At 39.2% G+C, this 23,867-nt stretch overlaps 1 protein-coding gene across 1 annotated transcript; it reads left to right on the top strand.

Annotated features, from left to right (window-relative positions):
- The first annotated feature begins 11,723 nt into the window (after window positions 1–11,723).
- Window positions 11,724–12,713, top strand: LOC138907389 (uncharacterized). The gene has a single exon (XM_070197987.1). It carries the CDS (start codon window positions 11,724–11,726, stop codon window positions 12,711–12,713), a length of 990 nt encoding a protein of 329 aa, XP_070054088.1.
- The last annotated feature ends 11,154 nt before the right edge of the window (window positions 12,714–23,867 follow it).

Genomic DNA, 23,867 nt, shown 5'->3' on the forward strand with positions numbered 1-23,867 from the left:
TTTTTTAAATAGTATATATATATTCAAAATGTCAATTTTGCATCATTATTTGATTTACAAGATTTATACAAGTACTTTCCATAATTTTCTACAATTTTTAGAGTTTTAAAATTAATATTTTGCATTTGAATTACTTAAATATTATCCCTTTAAATTATCTATGATGACTTAATCATTCAAATTTATCATTTTATATCCACGTGTGTTTTTAATAATATTTTACTTTATTTTATATAATTACATTTATATTTTAATAATTAATGTAATTTTTGCAATAATAGCCTATGTTCATGCATAATTGCATTTTTATTATATTATTTGTGCCAAAATAGCATTTTATATTTTTATAATGCTAAATTATTATTTCCAATCATTTTACTACATAAGTAATATTTTTACTATTTATTAATTACTTTTATAAATTATTTATTTTTATAAATTTTGTGTATTTAAACTATGGCCCAATTTTAAGCCAATTTCTGACCAAATTTGGCCCTAATCCTCAGCCCAACAACCCCAGCCCAAGCCAAACGACCCTTTACTAAAACTCGGTCGCAACCCACTCCAAAAGACCCACCCGTTCAATTTTTTAAGATCAACGGTCCTCGTTCATTCCCCCTTTTAATTAACCCAACCTAAACCCTAATCCTCATTTCCCACCTAATAGCCGCCGCTGAAACTTCTCCACTTCACTCGTCTCTGAGAAACCCTAGACTCCATACCCTTAATCCTCTCTGATTCCAACCTAAACATGGAATCAATCCATGATCTACTTACCTATTTTGTGATACTTTACTATTATGTGCGTGTCTGTGGTGTTACTTAATTCTTGCCCTATTTTTGGCAAGAAATACCTTTCAAGAGCAGGCCTGATTGACTCAGAATTTATGAAGATCTTGCAGATCTTTCATCTATACACACTCCACAATGAACGATTCTTGCATTATTGGTTCGATTAAAGACAGTTGGACCCAACTCGGGTTTGAGATTTTCCTTTTTCCTTACTGATTTTGATTGCATGTGATATATTCTTTCCTTTCTTGTGTTTGACTGATGATTTTTCATGTTCGCCTGTTCCATTTGAACACTATATAAACCCCTCCCCAATTTCCCCTCGAGAGGGACCTAATTTTCACTGCTAGTACATTCGCCACACTCGTCTCTCACTCGTTCACTTCTTCTAAGATACTTGAATATTATCTGGAATCGTTGAATCCTTGGCCGGCTGAAAAACAAGGCTATAATATTGTTAAAACAACCTCCTCCGGTGCAAGCACTGCTCGAAGCCCTTCTCGAGGCTCTTGTGAACTCTGAAGCATCGGGGATCTGGGGTTCTTTTGCTACCAGTATTCTAACTCCTCATTCTTTTGTTCGTTTAACTTTGCTACTGGTTAGTGTCCTTGACTCTTGCAATGTTAACTATTTTCCTTTCTGTTTATCTACGACGTATGTGTTCTATGTGTTGATGTTATTTAAATTTTATAAGCATGACTCGGTTTCCCTGTTATTTATGGATCCCTGATATTGTACTGCTATGATATTGTTTTATAATCCCATAAAATTTCATGTTATTTATTAGTTGAATTCAGTAGGTTTCAGCATATGTAAGATGCTTTCATTATTGAAATGGATTCGAGCTTTATTAGGTGTTTCTAGACTAATGTGGTTCTCTACTTTGTCCTGTATTTCTATGTTTGTATTCTAGACCTTGTTAAGTTCTTCTTGACCAATATGATAGATCTCTAAGACTGTATCAATTATCTAAAGTATGTTTCCATTTAAGTTATGTTGCATGTTTGGTTTAGAATGGCTTCTAGGGCAAATTGCAATGTTAGTTACTCTGTCGCCTAGGTAATTGGTACGAATGGTTATGCCTGCCTGTCTCATTCCCTTTTAAGTGCTCATGAGTGAGGACACTGATGAGGTTTATGGTAAACCATGCCTTTGGTTTGTTGCTATGCTACTTATGGTCATCTTCATGTGAAATTGCATATCCCTCTAACTGTGATTGTTTCGAATAAGGCTCACCTGTTTAAACTCTTTTTTTGACATTTTGGTTAATGTCTTGTGCTAAACTTGATATATGAGAAATTAGTATATGTGTGTGTTTGTCCCGTCAACTCTACAAACTTGCCTCTTCACCCTTATGCTATAACCTCCCTTTATTGAATAATTGTTCAATTTGGTGTTAGTTCTTCTATGCCAAACTTGCTATGCCAAAGTTGTCTACCCAGTTGGTATGCTCAAGCCCTCTTGTTTAACCAATCTTGTTCCATTAGCTTCTAAGAATTATGACCACTGATAATAGGCTTTAGGACTGTCAATTGGTTATCATGTATGGTTTTCCCCTATATGCTTGGTATGAGTTTGTTTGTGGCCCTGGGTGTGTAGTTGATACATTCTCACTCTGAAACCTGCTGGGTCCTGTAATAATTTGTGAATTAAAATAGATGGGAAGATTAGTAAAAGAGGGGTAGGGTACTCTAATTCTCACATAAATGGGTAGAAAGCATGCCTATAGGATCTATGTGATTTATTCGCTATTTGCTTCACATGTTTAACTTCATGAGTAGAAAGCCTGCCTGTAGGGGTCACACACACACACATCACTTAACTGGCCAACGCATGCTATTTCAAGTATCTATTGTAATAGTCTCCACTACTATGTTTTCTTAGATAACATGACTATAGGGCATAGCAATGCAATATTCTACTAACCTAGGTGCCATGCCTATAGGACTTCGAATGATTAATCTATCGGTTGCCTCAATTATCATCGTACTGCTCATGCCTATGGGTTTATTAAAAAGCTGCCCATATCATTTGTATTGGTCATCCACATAGCATGCCTATAGGGATAAAACTATATAAAATCAATGTCAATCACCGACTATTAGATATCATGCTTCTAGGACACTATCACTTGCCTAACGAACTTGTCTATAAAATAAACGTTGGTAGTTCATGGTTTTGGAGTCGTTTCACTGCCTTTTGCGAACAATCTAGAAATCATGCCTATAGGTTTTTGTAATCTGCAAATCCATTGCTTGTATATTGCTAAAATCAGAATCATTTAGAAACCATGTCTATAGGACTTATAATGATTTAATCTATACGTTAGCCTAAAATGCAGCATTGCCTGTTTGATATTGGGATCATATAGAGATCATGCCTACAAGACCAAAAGATTCTGAGTCTCAAGTTCGAAACGTTCTATTGCTTAATCTGAAAATCAGTCTGCGTGCTTCTCTGTTTATGTGTGGAGGCTAACATGAGCCACTCTGTGCTATTATGTGCAATCCTCTTTGTTTTTGAATGCCCGATTAGTTTTATCATTTTTGAGCAACCTAAGTAAGTGTAGAACCACCCAAATAGAGGTCCAAAGCCTCATGGACCATAGGCATAAGACAGGTAGTGCAAGCATAGGATGCGATTTGGAATTGAATTAGAACGCTTTAGGTAAACAACTTCAACATAGTAATCGGGTAGCAAGAGATGATAGTCTATGCCCGCTGAATAATATGAGTAACTCCTATCTTAAAGGAGTTGCGAAGTGTTATTTATGTTGTACGGGGTGATCATTTAGGCTAAAAAGACTTAGGACCCCCCTTTCCTTTATACGCTTAGTCATTTAACATAGACCAATGTAGTGGTATCCTTATAATCATTAAAGATTAGTACCAATTCCCTTTGCGTTATAATAAAATTCTTGACTTTTTATATTTATTTGTTTATTTGATCACCTAGCCTAATCCACATAGTTTTAAGTTCAGCTGGGACACACAGTTGTGGACCTCGAAGAGTGCATAACACCTTCTATTTGAGGTAATATGAGCCCTTACCCGATCTTTTGTGGTGTTGACTAGTCAAACAGAGTTATTTTCATAATAGGTGCCCTAACACACCTTAAAACCGTTAGGTGTTGACTCTTCTCTTTTAATACCCTCCCTTAAAAGAGTTGTCACACGTTGAAGCCCGATTTCGCGAGAAAAAGGGGCGCGACAACATGGCGACTCTGCTGGGGATTTACACTTAGGCTCTTACCATAATGAACTTGGCTTATGTGTATTACTTTCTTTGTTACATGCACATCCCTTCCCCTACTCACCTTTATTTGTTTAAATTTGTTATGACATGCACATACCTTCCCCCTATTCACCTTTACTTGCTATGACCGCTCTTTTATCTTGTCAAAATTACTATATCATGCCTACTTACTTACTTACTTTATTACATTCTTGCATATATTCTACGAACTAAATTGACTTCTTCCTTTTGTCTTTCTTTTCTATTCTTTCCATGATTACTTTTGCTATCTTTTTTACTGCTTTTACATATTTTATCATGCAAATACTTGGCAACGTGTTATTATCTCTGCATAAAGCATGCTCCACATCATACTTCACTCGTGCCAATTATCAACATAGTGGTGCTTGATGAGTGTCCACACTCTTCCAAAACTACCCTTTTAAAATCAGAAAGGCTTATTTGCGGTAGACTAGTCGATCAGCAGTGCAATCGACGGTCCCGTGCCTTTCCCTCCCAAGTTATTCACTTGGGAGTACCAGTCTAGACCATTCTAGAAACCCTACTCCAACTTAAAATGTACATGCATCATGCTAAACCTAGCACAGATTGGAGCATTATTAACGTAACAAACTGTTAAGATAAACCTTGTCCAAAGTCCGATGGGATTTCCAAAATCCCAATGGACACTATCATATTATGTGCATTTCTTGAAGAAACTGAGCTAATGTATTGATCATTATTGCGTCAATAGTAAAATTTGGAGCGGGAAAAGGGCTAACTTTTATTTGTTTGCAGAAAATGAGGTACGAAGTCCCCAGGTTCGGTATGGTCCAAAACATCCCACCCTTGTTACTCGACTGGTGGGAAGACCTTGCACCGTACGACAAGAACCATATGAGAAGAGTATTGGGTAACCTGCCATCCTTGCTAAACATTCAGCCAAATAGGTCATTGATTGAGGCTGTTACCATGTTTTGGGGTGAGAAAAGGGTCGTATTTCGATTTGGAGACATAGAAATGACTCCTCTCCTAGAAGAAATAGGAGGCTTCGTTAAGTTGCCATAAGATAGTCCAGGATTACTAGTGCCAGAGAATTGCATCCCCCGCGGTTTTCTAAAGATGCTGGGTTTCAAGAAAAATGACGAGCTGCTCTGTTTAAGGAAGTCATATATCGCTTTCAAACTTCTTTATGAACGGTATGGGAATAGCAAGTCATATCGTCTTCATCATGATGAACTTGCCATTACTTCCTTGGGTTGGACGCACCGCCGGGTTTATCTGTTCATTATCTGCTTCTTGGGGTCGTTGATATTCTAATAAAATGGGGAAGGATCCATACTCGCTTATCCATGGTCGCTAGGACTTTGATGGAAGGCATCGAAGGACAAACTTGTACCATAATCACTATGATTTTAGCTGAAATATATCGCGCTCTAGATAGATGCAAGTAGGGATTTGGACACTTCGAAGGTTGTAATCTGTTACTACAAGTTTGATTATTGGAACACTGTCAGAGAGGAGAATATCGTCAAGAGCTTCTGCGACGACCGTTGAATGACCACATAGCTTACCATCACCCAAAGAAAATAATATTTATCCCAGACAGGTTTGCATAACCTGGAAATGCTGTAAGTTGGGTGTGTTTCTTCAGCAATCTGACAGACAAGCAAGTACTTTGGATGTTCGAGTGGTTTCCTAGTAGTGAGTTCATCATCAGGTCAAGAGAGACTACTCATCTGGTACTAATAGAGTTGCGAGGCATATATCCTTATGCTCCTATAAGGGTAATGATACAAGCGGGAAGAAAATAGGTCATACCTTAGGTTTCCAACATTGTCCAATACAAGGCAGATTTTAAAGGGGAAGTCATTCCATTCAAGTTCGAGGCGCAACATATGTGGAACCAAAAGATCATTGTGTAAAAAGAAACCATTGAGCCAGACAGGTATCATGCCGGTCTTATGTACTTCTATCCATTGTGCTTGGTGGATGATATAGCGGGAGACGTCAAGCCAGAAGTCAATCTGAAAGACGGGGTCATAGATGACGCTGTTGAGGCACAAGTTAAGTATAGAAGGCTGCGCAAAAGGGTTTTTGAGTCTGAAGCTAAACATTTGGAACAACACAAAGTGAATATGGAAGCAATAAAAGAATGGAAAGAAATTGCCACTAAGTCAACAGAGAGGTTGTAGTACTTGGAATAATGATTGATGGAGCTTGAAGAAAAGATAAGGAAGAGACTCTCAGATAGTCAAAGCACGGATGGCAGCGAAAAAGGGCATCTAGCAAAGGCTTACTTACTATTGGATATGCGCAATCTGGGGAACCTGATTGATGGAGTCAAAAGAGCCAAGCACGGGAAAGGTCCTTCAGGGACCAAGTAGACTAGGAAATGATATTCTTTACTGCTTTCTAGTTTAGCTTTAGATATCTATTGTAATAAGGCTAAATGCCATTAGTAACTTTATTATTATTGTTGATTTAGTAAAGGTTTGGCTCATTTTTTGCACTAATGAAATGACGCAATTATTGGCATCGATTTTCTCTAAGTTTATGTGTCGCTTAGGTCTACCTCAGGCATAATGAGGTCCCCCAAATTAGAACGCGAATTATTGTATGACTTTGCAAAACATGTTTTAATACCGCAAGCATTCTTTCAATATTTCTTACTAACTTGTCTATCTTTTGTTTTATTTTTCTTTTCTTTTGATTATTGCCATTCCCAAGGTTGGTTCATGCATACTGGCATTGTTAGCATATCACACTAGATCCAGAGGTCCTCCACCTCCTCCTCCACCAAGCGATCCCAAAGGCAAAGTAAAAGGGAAGATCGATGATTTGAGTGGTATCAGAAAAGACAATGCTACCGTGGCAGAAAATGTTAAAACCTCGGATGGTCGAAGTACTCCGGCGCAGAATGAATTGGTCTTACGTCTGGAACATAAAATCTTGGAACTACAAGGCGAACTTGAGCAGGTCCGAAACATGGCAAACCTTTCCCTCACTCTCAATTTCCCCGACATTAACCAGCAAAATCTGACTACCCAGAACTAGACACTACCACAAAACACATAAAACCAAAACCCACCACCAAATTCTCCTGCACCACACCAGTATCCCACACCTCCTCAAAACCTTAATCATCCACCAGTACCAATTCCTCAACAACACCCTCATCATCCAGCTCAATACTCACAAACCACTACTTATCACACTTCCCATAATGCACCACGACCTACTCCTGATCCCCAAAACTCAACTAATGACCACCATATTACCCAAGTTCCCGGATTCCACCAAAGTAATCTGATATACTATGAGCTCAAGAAGCTCACTGGTAGAGTTCAGAATGTTGAAGTCAGTAAAGGCGTTGGAGGTCTAAACTATGAGGACCTATGTATTCAGCCGGATGTGGAACTACCGGAGGGTTACAAACCTCCCAAGTTCGAAATGTTCGATGGGACTGGTGATCCGAAAGTGCATCTGAGAACATATTGTGACAAACTTGTAGGAGTGGGCAAGAATGAACAAATTCGTATGAAGATGTTCATGCGAAGCCTCACAAGAGGTGCTTTGTCTTGGTACATCAGTCAAGACCCGGAGAAGTGGGTTAGTTGGGTAAGCATGGCATCAAACTTCATGGACAGATTTAGATTCAATACGGAAAATGCGCCAGACGTTTTCTACATTCGAAACCTCAAGAAGAAGCCAACAGAAACCTTCCGCGAGTAAGTTACTCGTTGCAGATCAGAAGCCGTGAAAGTAAGGCCAGTACTTGAAGAAGAACAAATGGATAAGTTCTTCGTCAGAGCTCAAGACCCGCAATATTATGAAAGGTTAATGGTTATTGAAAATCACAAATTCTCCGACATCATCAAGCTATGAGAAAGAATAGAATAAGCAATTAAGAGTGAGATGGTAACCAACTTCGATGTGCTGCAGGCCACGAACAAAGCTTTGCAATCGGGAGGTATTTCGAAAAAGAAAGAAGTAGGTGTCGTAATGGTATCCCAGGGTCCCAAGTCTCCTCTCACATACCAAACACATCCACCCACATACCAACCCTCACCCCCAGATACCAACAACTTTCTACCACCTATCATGCCTATAATACTCAACCTGCATATTACGACTCTCTACCACCCGCCTGCCAAAACTACCAAAAACCACGACCAAATTTTGACCGAAGACCACTTAGACAATACACCCCAATTACCGAACCCATAGACCAACTGTACGAGAGGCTGAAGGCTACTGGTTACGTCACTCCCATTCTTGGCATTGCTATGGATAATTCTTCCCAGTTGATCGACCCCAACAAGACATGTGGCTATCATTCAGGCATGAAGGATCATACCATTGATGAGTGCCGCACATTAAAAGATAAAACTCAGACATTGATCGACACTAAGGTCATACAGGCAAAGGAAGTTGCTCCAAATATTCGTAACAATCCTCTCCCGGATCATAGAGGTGAAGGAGTAAATATGATAGAGAAATATAAAGAATGGGACTCATAGGGGTCAATAGGACTCATTCGAGAGGGAAATGCTCTTAAAACGTCTCCAGTCACCCTCATGCCGGTTGTGGTCCAAACCCAAGCGCCGTTTGAAGTTGAGGTATCTACACCCTTCACCGTGATGGTAGCTCCCATGCCATCCTACCAGTCTGATGCCATCCCATGGGACTATGTTGCGGAAGCAAGGAGAAAAGAAAAAGCAAAAATAGAGGAAACAGGGGCAGCACAAGGTATGACTAGAATTGGTCGAGTTTCCACACCTTAGAACCTGGGAGGAACAAGCAAGGAACCTGTATCTAAGCTGCCTATTATCGAGACTGGCAATAATGATCTTTGGAGGAAGGTGCAAGCAAGAGAGTACTCTGTTGTTGACCACTTGAACAAAACCCCCGCTCAGATATCCATCTTGTCACTGTTGCAAAACTCAAACACACGCAGGAATGGTTTGATGAAGGTGTTGAGTGAAGCTTATGTACCCACCAACATCACTAGTGGGGAGATGTATAACATGGTCAGATAGGTATTGGAGAGTCACAGAATCACCTTTCATGAAGATGAATTACCACCAGAAGGATTGAGTTACAACAGGGCACTACACATCACAGTGCGATTTGAGGAAAAGTTCATCGCCAGGGTCCTGATAGATGGGGGTTCAAGTCTCAACATATGCCCATTGACTACTATGAAGTGATTAGGTAAAGACCTGCACGAGATACAGATGAAAAGAATGAATGTGAAAGCATTTGATGGATCTCAGAGAGCTACCATTGGAGAGATCAACCTTAGTCTACAGATGGGCCCGACTTGGTTTGATGTCGAGTTTCAGGTGCTGGATATATCTGCTACTTACAATCTATTATTGGGATGACCATGGATGCATGTTGCTGGTGTAGTGGCTTCAACCCTGCATCAGGCTGTGAAATTTGAGTGGAATCATCAGGAGGTGATCATTCATGGAGATGGAAGTAACCCCATCTACACCAATCAGACTGTTCCAGTCATCGAAAATAGAAAGAAGCTGGGTAGAGAAACATAACATCGCATTGAGCGAGTCAATGCAATTGAAAAGGACCGATGGTGGAGCAACAAGATAGAAAACATACTGCTATGGACATGGTATGAACCCGACAAGGGTCTCGGCAAAAATCTCCAAGGGATCACCAAATCCGTACAACCACAGCGTCATGGCATGACTTTTGGAATCAGATATGAATACATATGGCAGGAGTACCAGGATTTTTCACCACCATGGCATGGTCCTTATTGTCCACCGGAACAACCGGTACCACCTCTGCACCAGACATTCCGTCAAACTGACATGATGTGGGGATCCGAGGAAGATGAAGTTTTAGCGGGCATAAGGAAGCTGTTTCTAGACGAAGAGGATATGGACTGCAGTGCAATAGTTGAGGAGGAGAATGAGGAGGAGGAAGACCTTACTATTCAGACCGTGGAAAAAATGAGTTGTTCTCAAGAACTGGACTGATGCACCATCCCGAGCCCGTTGAGTTCCTCGGTAGCCTGGCAAATTAGCATGAATTACTTTTAAAAAAATAGTTTTGAGCATTTGAGGCATCTTTCGGTATTTTGTTTTGAAATGATTGCTCGAGTCATCGAGCTGTACTTCTTGACGTTTTAAGATTTTATTAATGCATTAATGCTTTTCGTATTTATTATTATTCTTTACATTTTCTTTTTCAGCATTATTGTTTCTTATCCCGATGAACCTACGACTGTGATATGTAATGAGAAAATGCGATATAAGGATAGTGATTCAGAGGATCTGGAAGATGATATAATACATGAGGAAATCATCAGAGAAGTGGAAAACTTTGAAAACAAACCAAAGTCTAATTTGGAAGAAACTGATACCGTTAACTTAGGGGATTCTAAAACGGTCAAGGAAACACGTATAGGCATTCATCTATCACCATAATAGAAGGAAAAGTACATCATATTCCTAAAAGAATATGAAGATATCTTTGCATGATCCTATGATGATATGACTGGTTTGAGCACATCTATAGTGGCACACAAACTATCCACTAATCCCATGTGTCCACCGGTAAAGCAGAAGCTCAGAAAGTTCAATACGGATATGAGTTTGAAGATAAAAGAGGAGGTCATCAAGCAAATCAAAGCCAAAGTTCTTAGAGTGGTCGAATACCCGACTTGGTTGGTCAACAATGTGCCAATTCCGAAGAAAGACAGGAAAGTTAGAGTATGTGTTGATTACCGAGATCTAAACAGAGAAAGTCCCAAAGATGATTTCCCGTTGCCCAATATACACATACTAATTGACAACTGTGCCAAGCATAAACTCTAATCCTTTATGGATTATTTCGCAGGATACCATCAAATCTGGATGGATGAAGAGGATGCTGAAAAGACGGCCTTCATCACACCGCGGGGGATATATTGTTACAAAATTATGTCGTTTGGTTTGAAGAATGCTGGAGCCACCTACATAAGATCCATGCCAGCCATCTTCCACGACATGATACATAAGGAAATAGAGGTGTACATAGATGACGTTATCATAATATCTAAAAGGAGTTCGGATCATATAGCAGACTTGAAGAAGTTTTTTAACCGGCTTCGAAAATACAATTTGAAGTTAAATCCTGCAAAATATGCCTTCGGAGTCCCTGCGGGAAAATTGTTAGGATTCATCATCAGTCGTCGAGGGATTGAGTTGGACCCATCAAAGGTCAAAGCTATCCAAGATCTACCACCTCCGAAGAATAAGAAAGATATGATGAGCTTTTTAGGGCGTCTCAATTGCATCAGCCGCTTCATAGCACAATCAACTATGATATGTGAGCCAATCTTCAGGATGTTGAGGAAAGATGTTGCAACAAGTTAGACTCAAGAATGCCAGAAAGCCTTCGACAAAATCAAGGAGTATTTATATAAACCACCTGTTCTGGTCCCTCCAGAACCAAGAAGGCCTTTGCTGCTTTATTTGTCCGTATTGGATGGAGCTTTTGGTTGTGTTTTGGGACAACATGATAAAACTGGAAGAAAGGAGCAGGCGATATATTATCTGAGCAAGAAATTCACGCCTTACGAAGCCCGATATTCTTTGTTGGAATACACCTGCTGTGCTCTGACGTGGATAGATCAAAAATTAAGGCATTATTTCTGTGCATACACTACATATCTCATATCAATGATGGATCCGCTAAAATACATCTTTCAGAAACCCATGCCTACGGATAAGTTAGCAAAGTGGAAAATACGGTTAAGCGAGTTTGACATCGTCTATGTAACTCAGAAGGCAGTCAAAGGGCAAGCATTAGCATATCATCTAGCAGAAAATCATGTAGACGGAGAATACGAACCATTGAAAACGTATTTTCCCGATGAGGAGGTATCATTTGTAGGAGAAGATATCACCGAGGCGTATGATGGTAGGAGAATGTTCTTCGATAGAGCAGCAAACTTCAAAGGAGTAAGTATCGGGGCTGTCTTAGTATCAGAAATCGGCCAACACTATCTGGTATCCGCAAAACACAGGTTTCCATGCACCAACAATATGGCAGAATATGAGGCTTGCATCTTGGGGATCAAGTTGGCCATTGACATGAAAGTTCAGGAGTTGCTGGTAATCAGAGATTCAAATCTTTTGGTGCACCAGGTTCTAGGGGAATGGGCTACGAAGAACACCAAAATATTGCCATATTTGCACTGTGTACAAGAGCTGATCAAGAGGTTCACAAAGATAGAATTCAAGCACGTTCCGAGGATTCAGAATGAGTTTGCAGATGCGTTAGCTACTTTGTCTTCCATGATACAGCACCCGGACGAGATTTCCATTGATCATATCCTAATAGTGATTCATAAACAGCCCGCTTATTGTGCTCATGTTGAAGAAGAGATTGACAGAAATCCATGGTTCCATGACATCAAGAATTACATGGAAAAGGGAGAACACCTAGAGACTGCTACCCATACTCATAAGTGCCCGCTTCGAAGATTAGCCAACCATTTCTTTCAAAGCGGGGGAATTCTATATAGAAGGACTCCTGACCTGGGATTACTACGGTGTGTCGATGCCAAGGAGGCATCCAGATTTCTCGAGAAAATACATGCCGGAACTTGCGGACCGCACATAAATGGTTTCACCTTAGCCAAGAAGATATTAAGAGCAGGGTATTTCTAGATGACTATGGAAACAGACTGCATCAAGTATGTTCAGAACCCAACGAACTCAATGCACCAAGTTCTCCCCTGGCCTTTCTCCGCTTGGGGTATGGATGTCATCGGCCCAATCGAACCCGCTGCTTCAAATGGGCATAGGTTCATTCTGGTAGCCATAGACTACTTCACAAAATGTGTTGAAGTTGCATCTTATAAAGCTGTAACTAAGAAGGTTGTAGCGGATTTTGTTCGGGACCGCATTGTTTGTGGATTTGGAGAACCAGAGTCAATCATTACTGACAATGCTGCTAATATCAACAACGATTTGATGAAGGCCATGTGTGAAACATTCAATATCAAGCATAGGAACTCCACAACATATAGGCCGTAAATGAACGGAGTCGTAGAAGCCGCCAACAAGAACATCAAGAACATATTGAGGAAAATGGTGGACAATTACAAACAATGGCACGAGAAGTTGCCATTTGCTTTTCTTGGATATCGTACCACAGTTCGTACATCAACTAGAGCAACTCCCTACCTACTGGTTTATGGTACTGAAGCGGTTATTCCTGCCAAAGTAGAAATCCCTTCTCTAAGAATCATACAAGAAGCTGAGCTCAGCGATGCAAAATGGGTACAGAGCCGCTATGAACAACTAGCTCTCATTGATGGAAAAAGAATGAATGCGGTATGTCACAGTCAACTCTACCAGAATAGAATGACAAGGGCTTTCATCAAAAAGGTCAGGCCAAGGCAGTTCACATCGGGGCAATTAGTGCTAAAGCTAATCTTCCCGCATCAGGATGAAGCCAAGGGGAAGTTCTCACCCAATTGGCAAGGTCCCTACATGGTTCATCGGGTACTAACAGGAGGAGCACTTATACTTGTAGAAATGGACGGAGAGATTTGGCTGAAACCTATCAATTTACACGCAATCAAGAGTTACTATGTTTAAGATTTTTTCCATTTTTCCATTTGATATAATTGAACTACGCTTGACCTGATTCCCATTTAAGAGGGGATATGTAGGCAGCCCTATAGTTTCAGTCACATCCTAATAAAATCTTCATTTACCCATGATCAGAAACTAGGGCAGGATATCGAGTTTATCCGATTTTATCACGTGTGTAACAGCTAAAGGATGTATTGTCAGGAGTATGCATTAAAACTGGGGCAGAATTTTGAGGAGGACCCTCAAAATTCTAAAGCAAAGAGGTTGCAACGTCTCTAAATGTGTCGCAGTCACCGGTTTATCTAAATTATTTGATCTCATGCATTATCATATATTTCAAAACAACTACACTTTAACAAATAATTTTATCAAGTACATACAAGTTTTTACTTCATTTCTGCGGCAGCCAAATGTTACCTAGGGTAACTCAAGCAGGACCCCAAGACATGAATGAAGGAAAAATGAGGAATCAAGAGCACGAACCAACCGTCCCCCACAAAAACTCACAATTTCCTTTGAATGCAGGTATGATAGACACAATAGTAATATTCGCAGATACATATACACAGTGAAATCACTACCTTCATGACGACAAGTTGCTAAACGCAAACACATCAAGCTAAGAAATACTTTACTCCCTCGCTGATGAACATTGCTTTTCTTTCATAAGGCTAAGTACTGTCTTTCTTTGTATGAGACTAAGCACTGTCTCCATTTCCTACATGAGATTAAACATTGCCACTTAATCGCATAAGGCTAAGCACCGCCTCTCTTTGCATGAGACTAAGCATTGTCTCCATTTCCTGCATGAGGTTAAGCATTTCCTCCGTAATCGCATAAGGCTAAGCACTGCCTCTCTTTGCATGAGACTAAGCATTGTCTCCATTTCCTGCATGAGGTTAAGCATTTCCTCCGTAATCGCATAAGGCTAAGCACTGCCTCTCTTTGCATGAGACTAAGCATTGTCTCCATTTCCTGCATGAGGTTAAGCATTGCCTCCGTAATTGCATAAGGCTAAGCATTGCCTTTCTTTGCATGAGACTAAGCACTGTCTCCATTTCCCGCATGAGGTTAAGCATTGCCTTCCTAATCGCATAAAGCTAAGCACTGCCTTTCTTTGCATGAGATTAAGCACTGTCTCCATTTCTTGCATAAGGCTAAGCATTGCATCCGTAATTGCATAAGGCTAAGCACTGCCTTTCATTGTATAAGGCTAAGTACTGCCTTTCCTTGCATGGGACTAAGCATTGTCTCCATTTCTTGCATGAGGCTAAGTATTGCCTCCGTAATTGCATAAGGCTAAGCACTGCCTTTCATTGCACAAGGCTAAGCACTGCCTTTCCTTGCATGGTACTAAGCACTGTCTCCACTTTTCGCATGAGGCTAAGCATTGCCTCCGTAATTGCATAAGGCTAAGCACTGCCTTTTCTTTGCATGAAGCTAAGCATTGTCTCCCTTCCTTTGCATGAAATTAAGCATTGTCTCTATTTCTTGTATGAGGCTAAGCATTGCCTTTCCTTGTCAGAGACTAAGCATTGTCTCCTTATATGAGACTAAACACTGTCTCCACTACACTGCATAAGGCTAAGCACTATCCACTTCCTTCGCATAGGGCTATGCATTGCCCTCATCTCATATAAGACTAAGCCTTGTCTTGTCTCGTCCTCGCATACAACTAAGCACCATATATTTGCATTTCATAGGCTGAAATATCGCCATTTGGTCCGAAGGCATCATAGTCCGAAGGCACCATCCTCATAGCCGGGAGACACCATTCCATGGCATGAGGATCTCTCGAAACTGCACATCATTATTCAAAGGCGTCATAGTCTATAGGCATCATCCTTATGGCCCGAGGACACCATTTCATGGCCTGCAAATCCCTAATCATGCGCTTCATGGCCCAGGACGTCATGGTCTAAGGACATCATCCTCACCGTCCAAAGACAACCTTCATGGTCCAAAGAGAATTTGCATCATGTTTAATTTGTCGCAATGACCCATATATGTTCGCATGCACTGTATTTTAAGTTTTGCAGGTAATTCGGGAGGTAACTGTTCTATAAACGGGAGCAATCTTTGCTCCAGTTTCCGTTCATAACGTTCACATACTTTGACTACCTCGAACGTAACCAACTACCAATAATTGACTACCTTTTACTCCATGACCGTTCAAATATCTGCCTCATACACCCGTAACGTCCAAAATTCGCATTCATGAATCCATCTAAAATTGTCCGTTACTTACAACACTATCCTACCCAAAAGAACCTCTTCAAAACATACGACCATTCTTATAACAACTCCGTCGGTTTTGTTCGCCGTTGGATCCAGAACTACACATGACCTGATTTCCATAACACCAGGGATATGTAGGCAACTCAGGAACCAGAGTTCGGCCCCTATTTTTCAATCACATCATTCCCCACTCAATTCGGCCAAAATCGGTCATTATGTTCTTTACCCGACAATTCTTTCATCATTCCCGGATAAGGAGGGGCAGTTGTTGATACCTAATTTTGCCCTCACATTTTTTCAAATAGTATATATATTTTCAAAATGTCAATTTTGCATCATTATTTGATTTACAAGATTTATATAAGTACTTTCCATAATTTTTTGTAATTTTTTAGAGTTTTAAAATTAATTTTTTGCATTTAAATTACTTAAATATTATCCCATTAAATTATCTATGATGACTTAATCATCCAAATTTATCATTTTATATCCACGTGTGTGTTTAATAATATTTTACTTCATTTTATATAATCACATCTATATTTTAGTTATTTATGTAATTTTTGCAATAATAGCCTATGTTCATGCATAATTACATTTTTATTACATTATTTGTGCCAAAATAGCATTTTATATTTTTATAATGATAAATTATTATTTCCAATCATTTTACTACATAAGTAATATTTTTACTATTTATTAATTACTTTTATAAATTATTTGTTTTATAAATTTTGTGTATTTAAACTATGGCCCAATTTTAAGTCAATTTCGGACCAACTTTGCCCCAAATCCTCAGCCCAACAACCCCAGCCCAAGCCAAATGACCCTTTACTAAATCAGGTCGAACCCACTCCAAACGACCCACCCGTTTAATTTTTTTCCTGGCCGTTGATCTCTCAAGATCAACGACCCTCATTCATTCTCCCCTTTTAATTAACCCAACCTAAACCCTAATCCTCATTTCCCACCTAATAGCTGCCGCTGAAACCTCTCCACTCCACTCGTCTCTGAGAAACCCTAGCCGCCATACCCTTAATCCTCTCTGATTCCAACCTAAACATAGAATCAATCCATGATCTACTTACCTATTTTGTGATACTTTACTATTATGTGTGTGTCTGTGGTGTTACTTAATTCTTGCCCTATTTTTGGTAAGAACTACCTTTCAAAAGCAGGCCTGATTGACTCCGATTTTGTGAAGATCTGGCCGATCTTTCGTCTATATACACTCTACAATGAACGATTCTTGCATTATTGTTTCGATTAAAGACCGTTGGACCCCACTAGGGTTTGAGATTTTCTTTTTTCCTTACTAATTTTGATTGAATGTGATATATTCTTTCCTTTCTTACGTTTGACTGAAGATTTTCCATGTTCATCCGCTCTATCTGAACACTATAAACCCCTCCCCAATTTCCCCTCGAGAGGGACCTAATTTTCACTGCTAGTACATTCGCTACACTCTTCTCTCACTCGTTCACTTCTTCTAAGATACTTGAATATTTTCTGGAATCGTTAAATCCTTGGCCGGCTGAAAGCCAAGGCCATAATATTGTTAAAGCAACCTCCTCCGGTGCAAGCACTGCTCGGAGCCCTTCTCGAGGCTCTTGTGAACTCTGAAGCATCGGGGATCTGGGGTTCTTTTGCTACCGGTATTCTAACTCCTCATTCTTTTGTTCGTTTAAATTTGCTACTGGTTACTGTCCTTGACTCTTGCAATGTTAACTATTTTCCTTTCTGTTTATCTATGACGTATGTGTTTTATGTGTTGATGTTGTTTAAATTCTATAAGCATGACTCGGTTTCACTGTTATTCATGGATCCTTGATATTGTACTGCTATGATATTATTTTATAATCTCATGCAATTCCATGTTCTTTATTAGTTGAATTCAGTAGGTTTCAGCCCATGTAAGATGCTTTCATTATTGGAATGAATTCTAGCTTTATTAGGTGTTTCTAGACTAATGTGGTTCTCTTCTTTGTCTTGTATTTCTATGTTTGTATTCTAGACCTTGTTGAGTTCTTCTTGCCCAATATGAAAGAACTCTGAGACTGTATCAATTATCTAAAGCATGTTTCCATTTAAGTTCCATTGCATGTTTGGTTTAGAATGACTTCTAGGGCAAATTGCTATTTTTGTTTCTCTGCCGCCTAGGTAATTGGTGCGAATGGTTATGCCTGCCTGTCTCATTCCCATTTAAGTGCTCATGAGTGAGGACACTGATGAGGTTTATGGTAAATCATGTCATTGGTTTGTTGCTATGCTGCTTATGGTCATCTTCATGTGAAATTGCATATCCCTCTAACTGTGATTGTTTCGAATAAGGCTCACCTGTTTAAAATCATTTTATGACATTTTGGTTAATGTCTTGTGCTAAACTTGATTTCTGAGAAATTAGTATATGTGTGTGTTTGTCCCGTCAACTCTACAGACTTGCCTCTTCAGCCTTCTTAATGTGTAACTATGCTCAGTATGATATACCCTCCCTTTGTTGAATAATTGTTTAATATGGTGTTAGTTCTTCTATGTCAAACTTGCTATGCCAAAGTTTTCTACCCAGTTGGTATGCTCAAGCCCTCTTGTTTAATCAATCTTGTTCCCTTAGCTTCTAAAAATTATGACCACTGTTAATAGGCTTTAGGACTGTCAATTGGTTATCATGTATGGTTTTCCCCTTTAAACTTGGTATGAGTTTGTGTATGGCCCTGAGTGTGTAGCTGATACATTCTCACTCTGAAACATGCTGGGTCCTGGGTTCACTGTTCGTGTGAAAGAAGAAGCTTGCTGAAGGTCCAGGTGTTACTGGGTTATATTCTTTTGGGCATGTTCTGTGTATTGGGCCTGTAGCCTTTTAATATATAATATTCACACTTGTATTCATTATTTTAGGGTATGTAATAATTTGTGAACAAAAATAGATGGGGAGATTAGTAAAAGAGGGGTAGGGTACTCTAATTCTCACATAAATGGGTAGAAAGCATGCCTATAGGATCTATGTGATTTATTCGCTATTTTCTTCACATGTTTAACTTCATGAGTAGAAAGCCTTCCTATAGGAGTCACACGCATACACATCACTTAACTGGCCAACGCATGCTATTTCAATTATCTGTTGTACTAGTCTCCACTACGGTGTTTTCTTAGTTAACATGACTATAGGGCGTAGCAATGTAATATTCTACTTACCTAGGTGCCATGCCTATAGGACTTCGAATGATTAATCTATCTGTTGCCTCAATTATCATTGTATTGCTCATGCCTATGGGTTTAATAATTTCCTGCCCATGTCTCATCTAGATAGCATGCCTATATGGATAAAACTATATAAAATCAATGCCAATCACCGACTATTAGATATCATGCTTCTAGGACACTGTCACTTGCCTAACGAACTTGTCTATAAAATCAACGTTGGTAGTTCATGGTTTTGGAGTCGTTTCATTGCCTTTTTGCGAACAATCTAGAAATCATGCCTATAGGTTTTTGTAATCTGCAAATCCGTTGCTTGTATATTGCTAAAATCAGAATCACTTAGAAACCATGTCTATAGGACTTTTGTTAGCCTAAAATGCAGCATTGCCTGTTTGATATTGGGATCATATAGAGATCATGCCTACAGGACCAAAAGATTCTGAGTCTCAAGTTCGAAACGTTCTATTGCTTAATCTGAAAATCAGTCTGCGTGCTTCTCTGTTTATGTATGGAGGCTAACATGAGCTACTCTTTGCTATTATGTGCAGTCCTCTTTGTTTTTGAATGCCCGATTAGTTTTATCATTTTTTAGCAGCCTAAGTAAGTCTAGAACTACCCAAATAGAGGTCCAAAGCCTCCTAGACCATAGGCATGGGACAGGTAGTGCATGCATAGGACGCGACTTGGAATTGAATTAGAACGCTTTAGGTAAACAACTTGAGCATAGTAATCGGGTAGCAGGATATGATAGTCTCTGCCCGCTGAATAATATGAGCTATTTCTATCTAAAAAGAGTTGCGAAGTATTATTTATGTTGCACGGGGTGATACTTTAGGCTAAAAAAACTTAGGACCCCCCTTTCCTTTATACGCTTAATCATTTAACATAGACCAATGTAGTGGTATCCTTATAATCATTAAAGATTAGTACCAATTCCCTTTGTGTTATAATAAAATTCTTTGACTTTTTATATTTCTTTGTTTATTTGATCACCTAGCCTAATGCACATAGTTTTAAGTTCGGTCGGGACCCACAGTTATGGACCTCAAAGAGTACCTAATACCTTCTCTTTGAGGTAATTTGAGCGCTTACCCGATCTTTGGTGGCGTTGACTATTCAAACAGAGTTATTTTCATAACAGGTGCCCTAACGCACCTTAAAACCAGTAGGTGGCGACTCTTCTCTTTTAATACCCTCATATTAAAGAGTTATCACACATCGAAACCCGATTTCGCGAGAAAACAAGGTGCGACAAGTGTGGCTTAATCATTAAAATTTATTATTTGTACCCACATGCATATTTTATAATATGTTACTTCATTTTATAATTATATTTTTATTTTTATAAATTTGCAATAATAGGCACTATTTTCCGACGATTGTGTTTATTATACTATTTGGGTCAAAATAATATTTCTCTATTTTTTGAAATTATAATTTATTTTTTTAAAGTATTAATTTTAATAATGTAATTTTTATCATTTTATTAGTCATTTATAATTTATTTTATTAATTTTTGTGTATTTTATTTGTAGCCCAACAAGAGCTGCAAGACTCAGACCAAATAAGACCAAACCCCAGGCCCAAAGACCCCAGACTCTTAGCCCAATGACCCTGGCCCAAGACCAAAGAACCCCTTAGTGAGACCCGGTCGGAACCCGTTTAAGTGGCCTGCCCCACCTCCCTTTTAATCTTGGTCGTTGGTCTCAGTTGATCAACGACCCATAAACCACCTCTCTATTTTAATTTCCCAAGCCCGAACCCTAATCTCATTCCCCCCTAAGTCGCCTCCCCAAACACTCTCAATCCTCCTCTCTCTTCTTTAAAACCCTAGCAGTCGTCTCTCTTAATTCTCTCCAACTCCGACCTTAATATGGAATCATTCCATGATTCCTTTACCTTATGTGCTCTGTCTCGTTATTACTTACACGGTTACTTAGTACTTGCCTATTTTTGGCAAGTACCAGGATCCGAATCAAGGGAAACAAGCTCCATTCATTTAGATCTAGATGATATTTTGTCTGTATACGTTTATAGCAAGGCTATATGGGTTCGATTCACCAAGATCTTCGGCCAATCTTTGATTCCTGTCAAACTAGTGTTTGCCTGGTTTTTCTCCTAATCCAATTCTAAATTGATTTTGCATGCTTTTATTTCCTTTATTATGTTTGATTGACTGTTTTCCTTGTTTGTTCGTTTAAATTTTATTACTATATAAACCTCTCCCCTAAATCCCCAAAAACGGACCTAACTACTCGTTATTCTCTCACTCTCACTCACTCTACACAATTCTGAAACTCGGGCTCTTGGCCGGATGAAAGCCAAGGCCATCAAAATTTGACTGTTTGAACACTCTCAGTGTGAGAACTGTCCGGGATTCATCTGAGACCCTTGGGAACTCTGACACACTGGGAAGTTTGGGGTTTCTACTACTCTCTCTTTGCTACTGATAAGCAAGGCGCTGCTACTGGCATTTAGTTTTCTACCTTATTTGCTCGTTAATTCTGCAAACTCGTAAGTATTGAGACTCTCGCAATTTCATTCTCTCTTACTTGTGTTCATGCTTTGTATGCTCATGTCATTTAGGCCTTTGTGAATCAATATGCTATCATTTGCCTCTGTTTGTACACTTGTTTGCTTGGAAGGGTATAAAACATGCCTATAGGACCTTAATTTATTTGCTATTTATCTACGCCATGTACTGATTTATTTGTCTATTCACCTAGAAAGCATGACTTAAGGCTAATATAATGATTTGCAACGTTAGAAAGCATGCCCATAGGAATTAAAACAAAACTTATTTACTGCTCATTGTCATACCAAGATACCATTCCTATAAGAGCTCAATGTGGTTAATTAAATTTGCTACTAATACTATTCTTATCATACTGTTGTTGTAACGACCCGACCAGTCATTGAGCATTTGCATTCTGTTCAGTTATTTGAAGTCTTGAGTAGATTCATATGATGTATTATGATGTGTGTGAATCGTCGGTGTTGGTTTTTAGGTGTTTTCAGAATTAGTTTGGAAGAATGAATTTCATAATTGAAGCTTTAAGTTGTAAGATTTGACCAAGTTTGACTTTTTAGTATTGGATCCCAGATCAGAATTTTGATGATTCTGTTAGGTCCAGATGGTGATTTTGGAACTCGGGTGTATGCCCGGATTTGCATTTGAATAATTTAAAAGGTTTCAGCACTAATTGGTGAAAACTGGAAATTTGAAGGTTTGGAAATATTAATTGGCTTGACCGAGGTTTGACTTTATTGATATAGAGGTCGGATTCGATTCTGGAAGTTATAGTAGGTCCGTTATGTCATTTATGACTTGTGTGCCAAATTTGAGATCAATCCGAGGTGTTTAGGCTTATTCGCCGTTAGTTTTGAATTTTGAAAGTTCATTAACTTCATTAAGTCGATTTGAGGTGCGATTTGTGATTTTGATGTTGTTAACTGAGATTTGAAATATTGAGTAGGTATGCGTTATGATTTGGAACTTGCCTGCAAAATTCAGGGTCGTTCGGAGTTGGTTTGATAGCATTCAGACGCTTGGTTATAATTCTAGAAGTTCTTGAGTTCTCCCTTCAAATTTCATGCGTGTTGATATCCGATTCATGGCTTCGGGTATTATTTTAGTGATTTGATCACGCGAACAAGTTTGCATGATGTTTTTAGACTTGTGTGGATGTTTGGCGTGGAGCCCCGAGGGCTCAAGTGAGTTTCGGGGTGGTTTTAGACTATTTTTAGGCCATTTTCAGTTGCTGGTTTTTGGCTATAAGGGTGTGCATCGCGATCGCGAATATTTGGTCACGTTAGCGAAGAGCAAACTGCAGTTTGGGGCCTTGTGAATCACGATCACGAAAGCATTTTCGCGATCGCATAGGAGAAATGTCTGATGCATAGGGCTGACTTTGAAAGCTTATATCTTACAATCAATAAGGAATTTGAAGATGATCCAAAAATGAAAATTGTAGCCTTTGATGTCTAGTTGTCAAAAAGTTAAACCATTTATCATTTGGATTTTTTACAAAGAGTTAAATCTATTACACTAGAGGTTGTCTGGAAAGAGTTTCGAAATCGCTGTTGAAGAATTTATTCATCGCGATCGCGAAGGGATGTCCGTGATCGCAAAGAAGGAAGCTTGGGAAGTGGATTTAATGTCCAATTTTGGAACTTTGAGCCATTTATCCATATTTTCAGTTGGGGCCCTCGGGATTTAGCGATTCTTTAGGCAATTTTTATCACATGGATTGGGGCAAGTGTTCTCTACTCGGTTTCGATTTTAGTTCATGAATCTATCTTTATTTTTGGCATTTAATTGAGGATTTCAAGAGTGAAATTTGGGGATTTTATCTAAAGTTACATAGAGTGAAGTTTTGAGTTTTGAACATCGATTCGGAATCAAATTTGAGTGAAACTAGTATGGTTGGACTCGTAATCGAATGGGTTGTTGGATTTTCTAAGTTTTGTCGGGTTCCAAGGTGCGGGCCCGGATTTGACTTTTTTGTTGACTTTGGGCTTTTGATGAAAGATTCGACCTTTATCATTTGGAATTATTTCCTTAGGCTTTATTTGGTGTATTTGAGTTGTTTTTTTCTAGTTTCGAGTCGTTCAGAGGTCGGTATGCGCGAGATGGCATTTTTGGAGCATCGTTTGGCTTGCTCGGTGTTGTATTTGGCTTGTTTGAGGTAAGTAACACTTCTAAACTTGGTGCTGAGGGTATGAACCCCTGAATATACGTGATATGTGTTTGGTGTTGAGATGATGCACATGCTAGGTGATGGG

The sequence above is a fragment of the Nicotiana tomentosiformis genome, chromosome 3 (assembly GCF_000390325.3).
Source record: "Nicotiana tomentosiformis chromosome 3, ASM39032v3, whole genome shotgun sequence".
NCBI classification, from domain to species: domain Eukaryota; kingdom Viridiplantae; phylum Streptophyta; class Magnoliopsida; order Solanales; family Solanaceae; genus Nicotiana; species Nicotiana tomentosiformis.